An 18,161-nucleotide genomic window follows, 5' to 3' on the forward strand; every position below is an offset into this window, starting at 1 on the left:
CCTCTGTTCAATGGAAGTCCATGTCCTACAAAATGTAAAGAACTAAAATGCTATTGTGTCAATAACTTTCATCACAGTTGTGCCCAGAAAAAAACCTGATCAATAAACACACCCAGTCAATGCAAAAAACAAAAAAAGAGTAAATTGGTTTGCCAATGAATATGAGCACAGGAAACAAACAAGGAAGCAAGGATTGCCCTAGCTTACCTTCTTTGCCATTTTCTTGAAAAAAAAAAGTTTTTATTTGACATTTTATAGTATCTTCATCGATTCCTTTATACATTTCAACATTTAACAATTTTCACCTCAGCACAGCATAAAACTATGCACTCTTATTTACACAGAATAAATGTATACAAGCACTTTTTGTCTGGCATGAAAGGCGTGTGGTACAAATGGCTGAGTTCTTACCCGCCATCTATGGCAGATCAATGAAAGTTCCGCTGGTTCTCATGCAAATCACTCTACACAAAAGCTGACCTCTGACATCTCTCAGTGATGGCTCACATCAGAGTGGCTGGGGAAACCCAGGCAGATGGTGGGAGGGGAATAATAATAATAATAATAATAATAATAATAATAATAATAATATAAAGCCATGTCTCGACCCTGGAGAAATGCCACAGCTGAAGACACATTTTCCACAATGCACAGAACACTGACGCTCAGCACACAGAATGAAAACATACTGGCTGAGACTTGTTAAATACATAAACATAACTGCATTTTAGGGCAAGAAGCCTATCCAGTATTGAACATCAGTGGCATGGAAACAGGGATCACGAACTTAAAATACTGATTCCATTTTCCTTTCTACTGCCAGCTCTGCTATGACAATCTCTGTCTTATATGAAAGCTACAGTCTTAAAAGTGCAGCTCCTCTGTAGAAACTTCTGCTCATATGGAAGCGACTCGCATCCAAATCATACAGGTCCCAAACGCAATTTGTAAGTAGAACTCCCCACAAGATCCTTAATGACCGTAACCTGTGCCAGAAAAGTCTCTGTTATTGCATCGGCCACAGCGCTGAGCCCATTAGCATGACTTAGCCAAGGACTCAAAACAGGGAAACTCCTGCAAGGCCAAATTATGTACTGGTAAAGGGCTGGAACTGTTTTAAAGAGAAAAGGGCTGAAGTTCAGCTTTAGCTAAGCAGGAGAAAGAAAGAAAATCACCTCTAGTCTCTAGGACAGAAAAGGTTTAAAGGCTAAAGTGTAGATTCAACCAAGTTTAAAGAGGGTCACATTTCGATGCTCCCAGTGGGACCTAACCTTGACTCTGAACCTTTCTTAATCACTTCTAGTCACAGGTTTTGTGCATTCTGTAGTGAGTCACGGCAGCTAGACTGTATAGACTTGGGGCTGCAGGCTAGCCACTCATTCATTTTGGAAGCTCTTTCCCTCATTAACTATAGCAGCAAGAGGGTGGAAACTAGTCACAGGTACAGATTTAGTAGTATTCTGCAAGAAAACCACAGCTCAGTGAGCATCAAGACGCTGTAGAGCAATGGTTCCAAATGTGGATAGGTAGCGGGGAGGTGTCAGTTACTATCAGACTTTGAAAAGCTGGCGCCATTAGATCCAAGTTCACCAATTTTGTTGAATTAAATCGATTTAATAGGGTTTTGAATAAACATGCAATTCATTGCTCCTGCTTCCAATTTCATTGTGTTAATATCTCCCTTAACAGGTCATGCAAACCACTATTCTGAACAATGCACTTTGTAGGGTAGGGTAGAGGGCATTGGGGATGAGTTTATGGAACCAGAGAGGCTGTGCTCCACTGCCCTAAAGCATCACAGCTCCAGGCAAAGTATGAAAAAAACCGAGCTAAGCAAGTTGGGCACCTGTATGGTTGAGCCAGCAGCATTCTAGAGTAGGGTTTCGCAAACTTGGGTCGCTAGCTGTTTTGGGACTACAACTCCCATGATCCCTAGGTATCAGGACCAGTGGTCAGGGATGATGGGAATTGTAGTCCAAAAACAGCTAGAAACCCAGGTTTGGGAAACCCTGCTCTAGAGTAAATTTGGAAGCAAACTTCAAAACACAGGACATTATATATATATATATATGATTTTTAAGATCACTGATATTATCATTGCCAGATCTTGATGACTCCGTCCCAGCCACATGTAGCAAGGAGCGACGGAAGGACTGGATGGAAAGTTGCACACACGCAGGCCTGGCTTTGCGCGGACAGCGTGCGAATGATCCGAGCCGTGCGATAGTTGTAGAAAAACACTTTGCCCTCGGAACTCCCCGTGACAAGTAGCATTCCGTCGGGGGAAAACTCGCAGCCTATCGCAAATCCTTCAACCTGCAAGAATCCAGAATCGAAAGAGGTTAAATAAATCAAGATGTTAATTAAGGAAATGGGATATGATCTATAACCTCCCGAAATTTCATAGTGTTATAAACATGTCAGTTTTTACCATAATCGCCTAATTGCTTCCCTAGGTGTTTATTAAGACAGCCGCATTAAGGGCTTTACATTGTTAGCGGCAGCCGGTTTATACGTGACAAGGCTATTAGCAACTAATAACACTTGCAGGTATTTTAAGCTCTACTCGCTCCTCAGTTTAGTTCTAAATTAACTAAAATATAGAGAACAGGGTTGAAGTCGATTAATTTTTATCCCCGCTGTAAATCAGAAGCATAAGTAGGCATTTAAAAGGGCAAGATCTATTACGAGTTTGCAGAGAGGGGAGGATACCTTGTGCCCTTCGTATATCTTCTTTTTGTTCATTCTGTAGGGCCGCAGGCTAGAGAACAAGGCCAGGTAGTTGCCATTTGTCTGAGCAACGAAGGCAGGCTCCTTAGGATGCGGTGCAAAACTGGGGCAGGTGTAACGTTCCTGTGTGGAGAATTGGGAAGAACGGCAGAAGGATAAAGCTTGGCTCCAAGTTCTAGTCTCAACATTGTACCAGGCCTATAATCGAGCCTGAGCAGAACAAACCACATAATCATAGAATCGTGATATTGCAGAGTTGGAAGGGACACCGAGGGTCATCTAGTCCAACCCCCCAACAATGCAGGAATCTTTCGCCCAACGTGGGGCTTGAACACGCAACCCTGAGATTAAGAATGTCACACTCTACCGACTGAGCTATCTACGATCTTTCCTTGTTTTGACGCAGGTCCACTTCCCCAGCCCTTCTTCTGTTTCACCTGCATCTAATTTTCTATTGTAAGCTCCTCAGGGCAGGGGCCTGTCTTCTGTGGAATGCTTTGCATGGCGATGGCTATTATATAAACGTGAGCAGAGCTAAATGGAAAAAGGAAACCTGAAAATGATTTTCTGACCAACTCTCTGAGGGTTTTCTTTTCTGCCCTTTCCCCCAGCTGAACTGTTAGAGAAATGCACCTTCTACCCAACAACACAGTGGAAAACCTGGGTGCAAATGTGGATCCAACCCAATTTACATATTGTTGACAGTAGTATCTGTGCCCTACTCCTCCCCACTGCTTCCTTCATCTACCTGTATGAACAAGCAATAGAGTTTTGAGCAGAAAATAATCAGAAGACAAATTTCTGGGTATTTGCTGGGGTGTGGGTGTGTGTCCTGTTTACGAAACTACACTCTCCCAGAGCAAAATCCTCCAGCCCCTGATTTCACCACCTACAAACTGAGTCGAGGAATTTGATCCAACCCTACAACAAGTAATAAATTTACGTTAGAAATGAACCGCGCAGTATTTATTTAGTTGATGCTACGAAAACGCACAAAGAAATCCCACATGTGCCGGAACAATCAGAAATCATTTCTATGATATGATTTAGCAGCAGCAAAAATCAACCCTGCATACAATTTGCTCTGCTCGCTTTGCTGCACAGCCGTATCCCGAGTAATTTGTACGACTGACGGTCGTGTTGCTTCAGGGACACGTGTTGCAAATTATTCCCTTTTAACAACGAAAGCAGAAAATGTTGATGGAGGAAATGAGAAGTGCTTCTTAAAAGAAAGTTGCGCTCTTGCAAAACAGGACTCAAGCTGCCCTTTCAGGACATTCCAGCACCAGCCTCGTTTCCTTTGACCACTTGCTCACGCCAGAATGTGACATCAACCTTTGTGACCATCTTTCCCAATTTCTCCACGTGATAGTGCGTAAAGACTAAATGCAGATCTTTCCAGGTGCTAATCTGGTGGAAATTTTTCTGCATTTATCCTACAGGAGTGTGGAGGAAGGAAATCCATATGACCATGGAGGAGCATGAGCATGGGCAGGATTTGTTTGGGGAGCAGGCATCTGCTGGGGGGGGGGAGAACCTCAATTAATTGAGTACTTTCAATGCTTTTCAATATATTTTGCAGATCTTCCGTGACCTCCTCATTAATTTTCATTCCTTCTCATTGTGGTACTCAGGCTGTGACTGATGATCAGCCCCCATACACATGAGAAGGGGTGTCAACTTGAATTAAATATTGGGGGGAGGGGCAGGTAAGCCCCGCCCAGCATAAGCAATCACATGATGTGGCACATGCACACCATTTGAATGGCAATGCCCATCAACTTCCTCAAATATTTTATGGGGGGGGGGTGTGGCTCCTATGCACAAGAGGGAGTTATCAGCAACCTAGAAGTAATGCAACATTTGCAGAAGTCAAAGCAGTAACTTCTTCACACAGAACATAGTTAAAATATGGCCACCAACATGAGCATTGCTTATTTCCCACAGATTCCTCCCTGGAGCCAGTTTTTAGGGAGCCGCAACAGTGAAAGAGATTCACCACTTTTAAACTAAGCCGTTCCTTCCATATGTAATACCTGAACTGTTTTTGTCTGAGGTTTCTACCATACCAGCTCTTAAACGATCTGAACCCAGACACTTCGTGTTTCAATTAAATTAACCACTTCTTTTGGTGTATCAATAAAATAATCCATATATATCATCCATCTATCTAGACATCATGGCTGGTAGCCATTGACAGCCTTATCCTATATAAAGGATGGATCAGGTCATTTGTTCCACTGTAGAATGGACAAGAGGCTCAGATGCAAAAGTCAGCTGTTTTAGAAAAGAGAGAAAGAAAGGCAAACCATGGAAGTTGTTTTGGCTCAATGAATGGTGTTTACCCTCTATGAAAGTGGAAATTGACTTTTCAGTGTATTGGGAGTGCACGCAGCCTTCCATCTGAAAGATTAGAGATGGAAATTTATGAAACTAAAGGCATTTGGGGGGGGGGTAATTGTTTACCAAAAAAATCCCCAAACCAACCCTCAATTTCACGCTAGCTCTAGAGAGCGCAGTAAACTGCCCCATTCAATAACACTCTCCTTTTTAACTCCCAAGGAAATCATTTTGTTTAAGCTTCTGAATACATCAGAACTGAGTGCTCTGCAGTTTCTTATTCACTGAAGCGCGTTGCTTTTGAAGTGCAAATGACTAACCTACTATCACAATTTATGCACTGGATTGTGCATCTGCAAATCCGGACAAAGGCAATCACAGAAAGTTGGGAATGGGCAAGTTCTATTAAATCATCCACTCCATCTCTCCGCGAGGACAGAATTGTTCTTTTCAGAGATAAATGGATGCAAACTGACCCTGATTCTTTATGTTTTCAAAAGAGACTTGAGTTTCCGCAGACTTCCTGCTATATGTGAAATGGATGGATTTATGTAGGAAACGCCTTTTAAAAATGGTGCAAAATCATTACACCGCACAATATGGCGGTTCTAAAAGCAGCCAGCTTCATTCTTCAGGAAGTTGCAAGAAACTCACAACAGGGAGGTGTCTAACAACTTCCTGTTCCTAAAAAAACAGGTGTAGGGAATCTGTTTTTCTTGTCAAGAGCCTCATTTCCACAGAATAATCTGTTAGGGCAGGCTTCCTCAAACTCAGCCCTACAGATGTTTTTGGCCTACAACTCCCATGATCCCTAGCTAGTCTCAAAACATTTGGAGGGCTGAGTTTGAGGAAGCCTGTGTTAGGGGCACCTGGGAATAGTGGGTGGGGTCACAGCCAGCAGTTACCAGAGCAACACCAAAGTGGGAGGAGCCAGCTTAAATTCTTGGAATTTGATACTAGGCCAATGGCCACAGCTTTCCTAGCTGTGCCAAAAGCCCATGACTGAAATCTGAGAGAAGGTTCACGTTTCATCCCACAGAAGTGCACAGGAATGACCAACGAGCTACCACAGAGGGCGGGATTCAGCCAGGGGCGCCAACTTGAATAAACTCCATTCCGCATAATCGATCACAAGACACACACACACCATTTGAATGGCAATGCCCATCAACTTTGCGAGGGCATTGCCTCCTCAAATATTTTATGGGGGAAGTGAAGGGACTTTGACCCCTAGGAGTAGGTTCCTGTGGATTCAGCTAATGATTCCCATCTGTGGAAGCCTGACTTCCACCTTTGCAACAGGAAGCTTTCCCCCTCCTGTCCCCACGCGCTCACCCCCCAAAAAATAGCCCTGCGGAGATCGGGAGAACCCCCTAGAACAGGACATGGGGAGAGGAGAGGAACGATCATTCTGCCTGGCAAGCAGAAATGTCTATGTCTGCCCTGATGGAACAAGACATAACACAATACTCTCAGGGTGAATTTTAAACGCAATAGCGATAGCCATGCAAGCCTGAAGCTCGCTCATGTGTCCCACTGTGTGTAGACCCTACACACCAAAGGAAAGTTATGAATCGGCTAAACATTTGTCCAAAAAACTTCATTAAAGACTGGGGGAAATTTGTGGATTATTTGAAAGGTTACCGTACACATGTAAGTTCATTAGCAGGCTTCGCTTAAACCAGACAGTTGAAATTAATGCTAAAGGAAAACTAGGGAGTAATTAATAATTGGAATAATGAAGGAAATGCAATGTTACAAATTTTAAAAAATATAAGAAACCACAAAAGGAGTGGGGGGGGAGTCAAAATAAACATATTTGTTGGAAAATATTGGATCTGTATTTTTGTCAAAATATTTTTGAAAAACTGAAAAATAAAATTTATTATAAATAAATATTTGCCCAACCAGCCCAGTACAGACTACTCTAAATGGAAAGAGCACTACAGAGTCTCAGTTAGAAGTATTTCCTGCCACCTGCTACCTGATTCCCTTTAACGTGCCTTGCCAGTGACTGAACCTAGGACCATCTACCAGCAAATCACGTGCTCTAACACTGACCCACAGCTCCTCCGGCCTGTGAATAGAAGACTGAACTCCTGCATCCTCTCCCCAAAACTGAGCAGTGTGATGAATAATATGTTTCATGATTTGACAGCTACAAGGAATCTGGTTGGAACCCAAGAATGTGCTAGAGAACCAATGAGGACTTGAGGACAGAGCGATATGTCTGATGTTCCCGAGTTCCAGTCCTACCTCAACCATAAAATAATGGTTGCGGCCAGGCAGAGAGCTGTCTGGTTACAAGCCCACGGAGTGAGAGGAATCAAGGACTAAATAATCAAGAGATTAGCATGCATGCCTGAATCAGCTCTTTGCTACCTCACTAATCAGCCCAGGTTGACATTTCTAACGGTGCGCCACCATGCATATTTACTTCAAAAGCAAGTCCCACTGTGTTCAATGGGGGTTCACTCCCTGATGAGCATGCATAGTAAATGAAATATAAATATACTTGAAACAAATGCATGAATAGTTCTCTGGCTCGTTTGACATTTATAATCAAAGAGTAAATTAAGGGCTGTTAAAGAAGCATAATTATTGTCTAAAATGTGCTTCGTACAAAAATAAAATAAAACAATGTAAAAAATGGCTTGAGTACAGAAGTGCTGTGCTGTAGTGTCAGTCGCAACCTTCCATTGTAAATGCGATCAGTGTGTAGCAAAATGGAACCAAAAACAATTTAGACCAGACGGACTTAATTGCCGTCTTTTTTGCTCTGTAAGACTCACTTTTTCCCTCCTAAAAAGTAAGGGGAAATGTGCGTGCGTCTTATGGAGCGAATGCAGGCTGCGCAGCTATCCCAGAAGCCAGAACAGCAAGAGGGATTGCTGCTTTCACTGCGCAGCGATCCCTCTTGCTGTTCTGGCTTCTGAGATTCAGAATATTTTTTTTTCTTGTTTTCCTCCTCCAAACACTAGGTGCGTCTTGTGGTCTGGTACGTCTTACAGAGCGAAAAATACGGTAACTTAATAAGGCTCCAAGGTGCTGTTGAGAAACTGGGCTCTTTCCAGGCTGACAAGAGTTGGGAAGTTTACTTGGCACTGTGGAAAGTGGGAAGGTGATTATTGTTATCATTGCTAAGACCTGGACCTAACAATCTGAAGCTAGCAAGATACACAAACAATAGTTTGGAGTCACAATCCTCCGCCATAGCAGACTCCTGGGCAAGGTGCCATTTTTCAGGCAGCTTGCTGATCCAGAACTCAAGATGTAAAGCTATCAATTCAAGGATAATAACACATTGAAGAAATTAATACTGTAGTGCTATGACAAGAACTTGGAAGGAAATCCCACTGAACTTAATAAGGCCTACTTCCAACTATCCATGCAAAATAATGAAGGGTACTCTGCTGTTTCTCTTGAGCCCTGCACCTACAGATTGCAGCACAATGCAGCAGAGTCCTGTTGGATGAAGGACGAAATAGTAATAATGCCAATACAGTGGTACCTCGGGTTAAGTACTTAATTCATTCCAGAGGTCTGTTCTTAACCTGAAACTGTACTTAACCTGAAGCACCACTTTAGCTAATGGGGCCTCCCGCTGCTGCCGTGCCACTGGAGCACAAATTCTGTTCTCATCCTGAAGTAAAGTTCTTAACCTGAGGTAATATTTCTGGGTTAGCGGAGTCTGTAACCTGAAGCGTATGTAACCTGAAGTGTATGTAACCTGAAGTGTGTGTAACTTGAGGTACCACTGTACTAATAACAATTATTAATATTTATATATCTCTCACAAGGGTCAAAGGCCAGGATAAAGAAATGCACCTTCAGCATACAAAGAAAACTTCACAATGAAAGTACCAGATGCATTTCTGTGGGGAAGGAATTCTACAACTTTGGGGCTGCCACAGAAAAGGCCCTGTCCTGAGGCATCCATCCTCTCTGTAAAAACACTCACAATACCTGAGAGCGGTGAAACGACTAAGAGCCGCCGCCCCCTCTGCTGATCTTAACATCCAAGAAGGTCTGTAGTGAAGGAGGGAGTCTTTCATATTGTTGGGCCTGAGTCATTTAGGGTTTTGAACGCTAATAGGAGCATCTTGAATTGGGCTCAGAAACGAAAAGGCAACCAGTGCAACTGTTTTTAAAAATTCTGAACCAGTTTCCGAGTTGCCTTCCAAGGGCGGCCCCACAGAGAGTGCAAGGAGTACAGTGGCCTAGCTCTGAGGAGGAATCTTCAGCATCCTTTTGACTGGCGGGAAACAGATTTGTTTCAACGGTTTCCAGAGAAAAATTTGCTGTGGGCTTTTTTCTTTCCTTTTTTAACGGAATAGTGATTGAGCCATCGTAGAAGTAAATAAAAAAGTAAATAAAAGTCTCACATGGTAGATTTGATTGGAGATCTTTGCAGCTGTGTGGAAATCCCAGGCAATGATGGTACGGTCAGCTGAATCTTGGCTTACTGCATCAGTGCTGGTAAGAAATTCTTTCCCTTCAGGGAGGAACATGATATCTAAGGTTTGCTGTACCGCAGCTTTGTAAACTTTTATTACCTGTGGTTAAAAAAAAGATTAAAAACCATAAAACAACCATTGTTCCGGTGCCTTCTCAAGACATATTGTCTTTGCAAGCAGAAGAAGGCTATTTTAATGCAAAACATTAGTGGGTCGTAAGAAGAGGAGGGAGAATGTCCATTCAAGTTCAGAGGAAGAACTCAAGATGGAGGTGGGACCACATTGGCTTTTACATTTTTAGCATGCTCTCTAATCTCTGCACACATACCAAAACACTGTCGTCTTTCACGGTTAAGGCTGCAGATATGCTACACATTTAAAGCACACGACTTTGCCCCAGTGATTCCTACAATGCCCAACAGCCTTAAGTAACTACAGTTCCTATGATTCTCTGAGGGAAGTCATAGGCTTTAAATGCATAGTCACCTTTTTAGGTGAAAGCTGAGAAATCTATGCTGCTTTTGGAAGAGAGATAGTTGGTGTAACCCATAGTTACGGTACTAGAACAATACTGGTTCTCAATCAGGATACTATTAAAACAAGACAACTGCATTCCACCACAACTTCCAAGGGATCATGCATGGCACGCAAAGCAATTAAAACTTCTTCTTTTTCAGTATCTGCATGCTAATAGTAAATTGATTTTTATTTCTGCAAAGAAATGATCACACATGGGTAACTCCCTGAGAAAATCAAGGAGCATTACCAGAAGAGAACTTGTAAGCTACTGGCTGGGAAAATGACTGTCAAAATAAATAACAGTTTACATATTTTAAAAAAGGTATCCACTGCTAGCAGCAACTGCCCAGAGAATGAAAATTTTGGTTAGGGGTGGCCGGCAGGGAGGGAGGGAGGGAGGGAGGGAAGAGCTTGCCATTGGAAAATCTGCAGCAACATTTCTGAATTATTTAAAGTTGCACAAGGAACGCGTGGGCTTCTAGTGGGAGAGGGAGGGGCGCTCCGACGAGCACGCAGTACAGGAAACGGTTGCCTGGCAACAAGACCCTTTGGAAGGGAAAGGAGTTAATATTGACAGTTGGAAAGATCAGAAGGGAGGAAAGCACAAAAGTGCAGAGAGCGCTAGACAGGCAGGCAGAGGGACAGAAGCTAATTAGTTGCAGATGGGGGACATGAAAGCAAAGGGAGAAGAAACGAGAAAACAGTGGCTGGGAGTCTCAGACTAAGCATTTGTATTTTAATCTCTGATTAAGATGCTCCAAAACCGAAACGAAACAAAATGCGTAATTAGGGCACTCAGAAACCCAGTGTTTACTTGAAAGCCCTGCAGACTGTGCCTCCGGATGTAAATATGTTGTACTTGCACCCGAGGAATACCGCATGGATCTTTCCCTCCTCTTGTTTCGAAGATGCTTAACACTGCATCATCAAGACAAAAGAGCTGTGAAAAATAAAATGAACATAGAGAGCTGGGAAGAAACTAGACAGCAAGTTGCCTTTCTATTTGTGCTCACTTGATTTTTGTCACCTCTTGGTTGAATTTTGGCCCCATTGGGGAGGTGGAACCTGTTCATAGGAATGTATGAAACCACTTTTCTATCAATCAAAGTGATGAGGAGTGTGCTGCCCTCCAGATATGGTTGGACTCCAGCCCCCTTCAACCTCAACCAGCAGGGATGATGGGAGTTGTAGTCCAGCAAAATCTGGAAGGCCACAGGTAACCTATCCCTGTTATCCCTGAGCCATTCCATTAGTCCAGTGTTTCTCATCAATCTTGGGCCCCTAGCTGTTGTTGGACTACAACTCCCATCATCCCCTGCTTGCAGGACCAGTGGTCAGGGATGATGTGAGTTGTAGTCCAACCACAGCTGGGGACCTAAGATTGATGAGAAACACTGCAGTAGTTCAGTGTGTCTAGCCCCGTAGCGTCTATTCCCCGATTGGGAATGGCTGTTAGATGGTCTTTCCTAGACCTGCCTGGAGATTCCAGGGATTGGACCTGCATGCAAACCATGTGCTCTGCACTAGTGACCTCCAGCTCTTTCCCAAGGAACCTTAAACATCTGCAGATGGTTTGTAATCCACCTACCTACCTCTGTGTCATGGTTCAGACACGGGACAAAACCACCTAAACAAGATGGGAACTGCATGGGAACACATTGTTCTCACCTAAACTGGGCCACATTATACTTGCAGTACAGAACACACCAACTTCAAAAACATATAATTGTTAGGATATTTCCGTTCCACCTTAAGAAGGGAGCAGGTTGTTGTGTCACAGCCTGCGTATTTCTTGTTCACAGGAAGTTTATGTTTTGTACATTGCTTTCGTTCTCTCTCTGTGCCTGAACATCGAAGCAGGTAGTCATGTTTTTCTTTCTTCTGACCAACGCTGAATAAAGTTGTAAATAATGCTCTCCTGAGTGCAACTTTCGCTGTGCGAACTCTGCTGAAAGAGCGTGCACCAGCCTTGGAATGTGGCATGTTATTTCTGAGGCTCATGTCGCTAATTGACTGATACTGCGTATCTACAGGAGATCGATGGATCGTCCGGAGGCGACGTGGAGTCATGATGGCCTCTGTCCCCCTGGCAGTATCCCAACAATAATATCCATTTCAGGAATCAGCCACTTGCAACATGATCTGGGTTCACAATTTTGCAAAAGGCTGTACTCAGAACCCACCGAGATGCATGCCAAAGCCTGCTGGAACAATGACAATGCCTCAGTCATCTTGGCAGTAGAATCAAAGATGAGGAGAGTCAAGAGGAAGAACAAAATGGCAGGGAAGTGTGGATCCGTCACCACAGCAACAGAAGCACTTCCTCGCCTTCCAGGAAGCCTGGATGTGTGCTAGGAGATCCAGGGCTTCCTCAGGCCTCTAGTTGGCTGTTCATATCTCCAAATCTAAAGCTTGAAAACAAGGCTACCAGGCCTACAAGAAACAGCAAACTAAGAATGCTGGAAAACATTGCTTTAGTGCTAAGATACTTCACCAAATTTGTGCTCTGGTAGGTTTCTGAAAGAAAATGCTGTTATTTAAACTCTGCACTTTAAAAATCCTGGCATACTTCAGTAAGCTCATCCACTTGGTAGAAGAGGAAAATGTGTTGTTGGTGGGGTTTTTTGCTTCTTTATATGAGCAGGTTTATTTCACACATACAAACAAGTTTTCGAAAGCCTGCTTACTGAAGCTCAATATTCCCGGACAATCACAAACGGCTTTCAGATAGAGGCACAATAGTGTTGGATGTTAACAAAAAAACAACAACCTAGTATTATGCTGGATTTTTTTCTTACTTAAAGAGAGTTCGAAACTGAATGCTTACTTGAAGGAAGATCATTTGGCCACACAAGAGACTCGTCCACTTTTAACACTGTGAAAAGCATACATTGAGCTGGAGTCAAAAGCCGTTTCTGCACTGATGTACTGCCTCCTTCGATTTGCAGTTGTGAAGTCCAGAAATGAGTGCAACAAATCTGGACTCCACATTTTTGCAGCTTTGGACTCATTGCATGAGCAAGGAGTAGCCGGACTATAAAGCATCAAGCCTGACCACACAGTAGTTTGAAGTTGCCCCACAGGCTTTCACAGGGAAATGTAGAGCACTTCGCTTCTGTTCATTCTCTCTCTCTCTCACCCATATTTATGTTCTTGTTTGTAATATTTATTCGCTGCCCTTCAGCCAAAGGTCTCAGCAAGTCTTACAAATTAACTGATAGAAAGAATATAACAGTAAATATAGAAAAGTAGGTTCAGAGCAGAGCGCAGCAGAACAAAACACCAGCGTAAAAGTAAGTCACACAAGCTAAAAGGCCTGGGCAAAGAACAAGGCTTTCCACTAGGAGCTGAAAAGAAAACAAAGATCATGCCAGGTGATCTCTGGGGAGGGAATTTGAGAAGTGGGTGCCACAGCTGAAAAGGCCCTGTCTCCAAACACCATCCCCCTTACCATAGATGGCAGAGGGACCGAAAGCAAGGCCTCGGTGGCTGATCTCAAAATTATAGGTTAATGGAGGTCTAAAGCCAATCCTTCAGATACTCTGGTCCCAAGTTATATAGTCAAAACCAGTCCCTTGAATTTTGCTTGGAAATGGGCTGGAAGCCTATGTATATTCACAAGACCTGATGGGATATGATCTCCATGTCTGGTCTCTGTTAATAAGCGTGCAGATCTAATGGACAATCCTCAAAGGCAGCCCCACATAGCGGGTATTGCAGTAATGTGAACCAAATATACTGATAACTGCTACAAGGGTAGCTCTGTCCAGGAGGGGTCACAGCAATAGTCAAGTGGATATGGGGCAAAAAACTGAAACAGAATCTTGACAAGGTGGCGGCTCTGTTGATCAGCTGTCCAGGGAGGCTGTTTCAATCAGCTCTAGAAGGGACTGTACTTTCCATGCAAGATATGGTGCACAGTTAGGGAGTGGTGTTGCACTTGTCTTTGTCTCTTGAGTTTCGAAAGGCATAAAGGACCTTCTGTCTGCAGAGGTTTATCCACCGACTGCACCCCTAGACAGCGACAGTCTAGCCACACTTATCCATGCCTTGGTAACTTAAAGGCTCCATGGACTACCACAAAGAGCTTAAAATGGGGCTGCCTTCGGAGACAGTTTGGAAGCTGCAGGTAGTCCTGGGGTTATACAAAGATCCTCCGGCACCTTCATTGTACAGCTTCCAGAAAATGCTGAAGATGCACCTCTTTACCCTGGCTTTTGGCACTTGAGGTGCATGTTTTTAGGGCCTGCCTGTTTTAGTGGTTGTAAGCTGTTTTTAATATTGTGTTTTAATGTTGTGACCTGCCCTGTGACCTTAGGGCAATTTGCAGGCAATAAATAAATAGTATTGACTATCAGTCTTTGTATTCCCGAGCCCATTCCTTCACATGTAATTCTACACACACACACACCACTGCCAGTAGTCTAACTTCAGACTGTACAGTGGTACCTCGGGTTAAGTACTTAATTCGTTCCGGAGGTCTGTTCTTAACCTGAAACTGTTCTTAACCTGAAGCACCACTTTAGCTAATGGAGCCTCCTGCTGCTGCCGCGCTGCCGGAGCCCGATTTCTGTTCTTATCCTGAAGCAAAGTTCTTAACCCGAGGTACTCTATCTTACGAATCCCCAAGTAGATTTAATACAGATTTCAGTTGTGATAAAGCCCACTCTGATAAACTGAAACGGTTCTTGGTGACGAGCCAAAAAAAAAAAAAAAAAGGCATTCAAATGTTTAACTCTCTTTTTTTCCAAAAAGATAAGTACACCCTCAAGAAGCTTTGCTGTAGAAAAGAAAGCAATGAAAGTGCTCTTTATCTGCCACCATCTCTTATACAGGAAGAAGAATCTCTCAGTTGGTTTTCATAGCTGCTGAATGGCAAGCTTGGTATGCAGAAAACTCAATTTACATGCATTTCATATAGAACCATTTTCCGGGGTTTCAACAGGGTTAAATATCTGGCAATGGGTATATCAAGCCGTAAAAACAGAATCCCCAAGAGTTCTCCAATATCTGTGATCTTGGTATTTTTAGCTGGCACAATACAACTCTGGAATGCTTTGCAAGTTCACTGTGAAAACATGGTTCACCACCAGCAAACTGAGGGATGGGAGGGGGAAGTATGGTTTAAAAGGTGACCTGCCACAAAGGTAGGGAGCCTCAGGCTCCTGGGACCCTCCATAGGTTATGCTTCTACCTTGATCATAAGGTAAAGGTAAAGGGACCCCTGACCATTAGGTCCAGTCGTGGCCGGCTCTGGGGTTGCGGCGCTCATCTCACTTTATTGGCCAAGGGAGCCGGCGTTTGTCCGCAGACAGCTTCCGGGTCATGTGGCCAACATGACTAAGCCGCTTCTGGCAAACCAGAGCAGCGCACAGAAACGCCGTTTACCTTCCCGCCGGAGCAGTACCTATTTATCTACTTGCACTTTGACATGCTTTTGAACTGCTAGGTTGGCAGGAGCAGGGACCGAGCAACGGGAGTTCACCCCGTCACGGGGATTCGAACCGCCAACCTTCTGATCGGCAAGTCCTAGGCTCTGTGTTTTAACCCACTGCGCCACCCCCCTCCTTGAGTGTGTTTTTTTGTCTGGATGGAATGTGTCCCTGAATTATGGTATTACTCCTTGCTTTCCTGCATGGAGGATACATTTACTTCTGCTAAATGAGTCAGCATAGCCACTGGAGGGACATGGAAAATTGTGCCCTGAGCTTTTTAGACTCATCAACCCATGTGCTATCGAAACCCAAGGGACACATTGGTTGCCAGATATGGTGGCATTATTTTCAGCTCTCCAACCCCACTAGGCTAACTCAACCACCCTGTGGCTCCTGGACTTCCCACTTATTTTCAAGCTTATCTTCACATGGATGGGGATTTGAAACGTGCTTAATTGTCTGAAAAAAACAAAAGCCAAGATTGTTGCCAGGGGACTGCCATCGGAACAGGGAAGGGAGGCAGAGGGGCCGTTGGGACACAGGGAACCTCCAAAAATCTTGCGAAGCAGTTCCTCTTCCTGTGGTGGGGAAAGCCACACCTCCAGGGGAAAGGAGGGGAAAGGGCTAGAGGATGCTGCTGGGAGCCTCGGCACCGCTCCTTGCCAAGCCGGCCAGGAGGGAAACACACCTCTTCCGTCGCCCACCTTGCACAGAGGGGTAAAACGCAAAGAAGGAAGGAAACGGCTGGGGGCGACTAAGTTCTTATGTTGGGGGAGGACCCAGAAAGGACCAATCCTGGATTCTGCTAGTGACTGAGGCAGACATGAACATGTGGTTCTGCACTGTAAATAGTTTTGCACCAAAATAAAACCTGTAAAAGACAGGTCAGAGTCCTGCCTGGTTACTCACGAGCAACCACCATTGCCATCTGACAATCGTCATGAAACTGACATCTATGGCTAATGACTCTTGCATAAAGCGAATGGGTTTTGCCAAGGCCTGGCAAAGATAACCAACACATGTGCCACAATTAGAAAGGAAGAGGGTCGGGGGAAACTGCCTTGCCCACAACAGCTGCTCTTCTTAGCTGAATGACAAGTGGAAAGACTTAGAAGTGCAATTTAAGGCAAAATAAGATCAAAGCTGCAGCAAGTATATAAGAGGGAATAAATGCCATGGATCTTAAGAATGAACTGAGAAGAAAGCACTGTCTAAAATACATGCACTGTACGGATAGGCAATTTGCATGCATCACAATGACAAGGCAACTGGGAAGTGAGTCCCTAGCCCACTCTTTCCAACTTAAGGATAAATTGAGCACACTGGAGACAAAATTATGACATGCCAGACAGAACACCCCCCCCTCCTTATCTCATATGCGACCATAAGGATAGAAGAATGGAAAAAGAGGAAATTGTGCTTGCCGCTTTGCACAAACAATCTTGATATAAAGATGGAAAATGGAAGAAAATAGATCCATACTGAACTACTCTAAGCTGGAAATTACTCCCCAATGATTTATGACTAGTCAAAGACACTAAAGGTAAACTAGTGTAAAAAGTTGGTTGGATTCTTTAACAGGAACTTTCCTACAACTTTTTTTATATATAAAAGTGTTATTAAGCCAAAATGGAGGCTTGCAGCCAACTAGTGAAGAGAGCAGCACACACACACACACACACACACACACACACACCTGTAGGGAAAAAAGAGATGAATCTCAAAATTGTACCTTAAAGACCAACTAAGTCAGTTCTTGGTATGAGCTTTCGTGTGCATGCACACTTCTTCAGATACACTGAAACAGAAGTTTCCAGACCCTTCTATATAGTGAGAAGGTGGGGAGGGGTATTACTCAGAAGGGTGGTGGGAATGGGTGATTGGCAGATAGCTGTGATGAGCCTGTTGACGACTCTTAACGACTGCAATAGGTCTTACAGGAAAAAGCAAGGGGTGAAAAGGTGAAAAATGGCTTTGTCATGTATAATGAGATAAGAATCCAAGGTCTTTGTTCAGACCAGGTCTCTCCATGGTTTTAAGTTTGGTGATAGGGAGTGGGTGAAATCTGTGCTCCTCATCCACACACCTATTTTGCTGTTGAAAGCTAAGCTTAACCACCAGCGCCTCACTTTTCCCATATTCGTCCTTAAATGCATGAACTTTCTGATGTCACATTTACTTTGGCCTCCTCAAGGGTGGCAGGAGATCGCAAAGCATTCCAGCTTTAAATGGATCTTTGTGCAGAAGGTGGAAGCCAAGATAAAATTAATGCAGATAGTTGGATGCAAGAGGGCTTAATAAAAAATACCATTAAGACCACTGAATGAAAAGGCTTTGAACAAAAGGGTTTTAAAGTCAGTAAAGAACTATACTGATAATACAGAAGAAACTCTGAAGTTGTATGAGAATGGTTTTGAGACTTCCAAGGAGAAGACAGACAGCAGGTCCAAGAGACGCAGCATTGTGGATTTAAGCAGGGCTGACTGAAATTTCAGAATATTTTATTTTTCTTGTTTTACAGAAGTGTAATGCCTCATATTCCCCCCCCCCCCATGTAACATTTTTACAAATCCGTTTCATTTGTTGAGACATTAGGGGGAGAAGGAAAAAAGGGGGGGGGAAAGAAAGGGGGTGGAGGGAGGGAAGATGGATGGGGGTGGGGTCGGGTGGCGATGTTTCT

The 18,161-nt window shown here is 43.7% G+C and overlaps 1 protein-coding gene across 2 annotated transcripts in view; it reads right to left on the reverse strand.

Annotated features, from left to right (window-relative positions):
• Window positions 1-230: 230 nt before the first annotated feature.
• Window positions 231-18,161, reverse strand: part of WDR25 (WD repeat domain 25) — a 95,667-nt gene continuing 77,736 nt past the window's right edge. The window contains exons 5-8 of one of the 2 annotated variants that reach the window (XR_013832369.1): window positions 9,456-9,626; window positions 5,076-5,133; window positions 2,713-2,853; window positions 2,178-2,316 (exon numbers count right to left, since the gene is read on the reverse strand). Coding sequence is in view for 1 of the 2 variants with exons in the window: in XM_079948923.1 (XP_079805049.1) it covers window positions 2,095-2,316; window positions 2,713-2,853; window positions 9,456-9,626 (534 nt within the window). In the remaining variant the exon portion in view is untranslated. Of the gene's footprint in view, window positions 2,317-2,712; window positions 2,854-5,075; window positions 5,134-9,455; window positions 9,627-18,161 lie in introns of both variants that reach the window. The other variant, XM_079948923.1, reaches the window with a different exon arrangement.

The sequence above is a fragment of the Podarcis cretensis genome (genome assembly GCF_951804945.1).
Source record: "Podarcis cretensis genome assembly, chromosome: 1".
Lineage (NCBI taxonomy): Eukaryota > Metazoa > Chordata > Lepidosauria > Squamata > Lacertidae > Podarcis > Podarcis cretensis.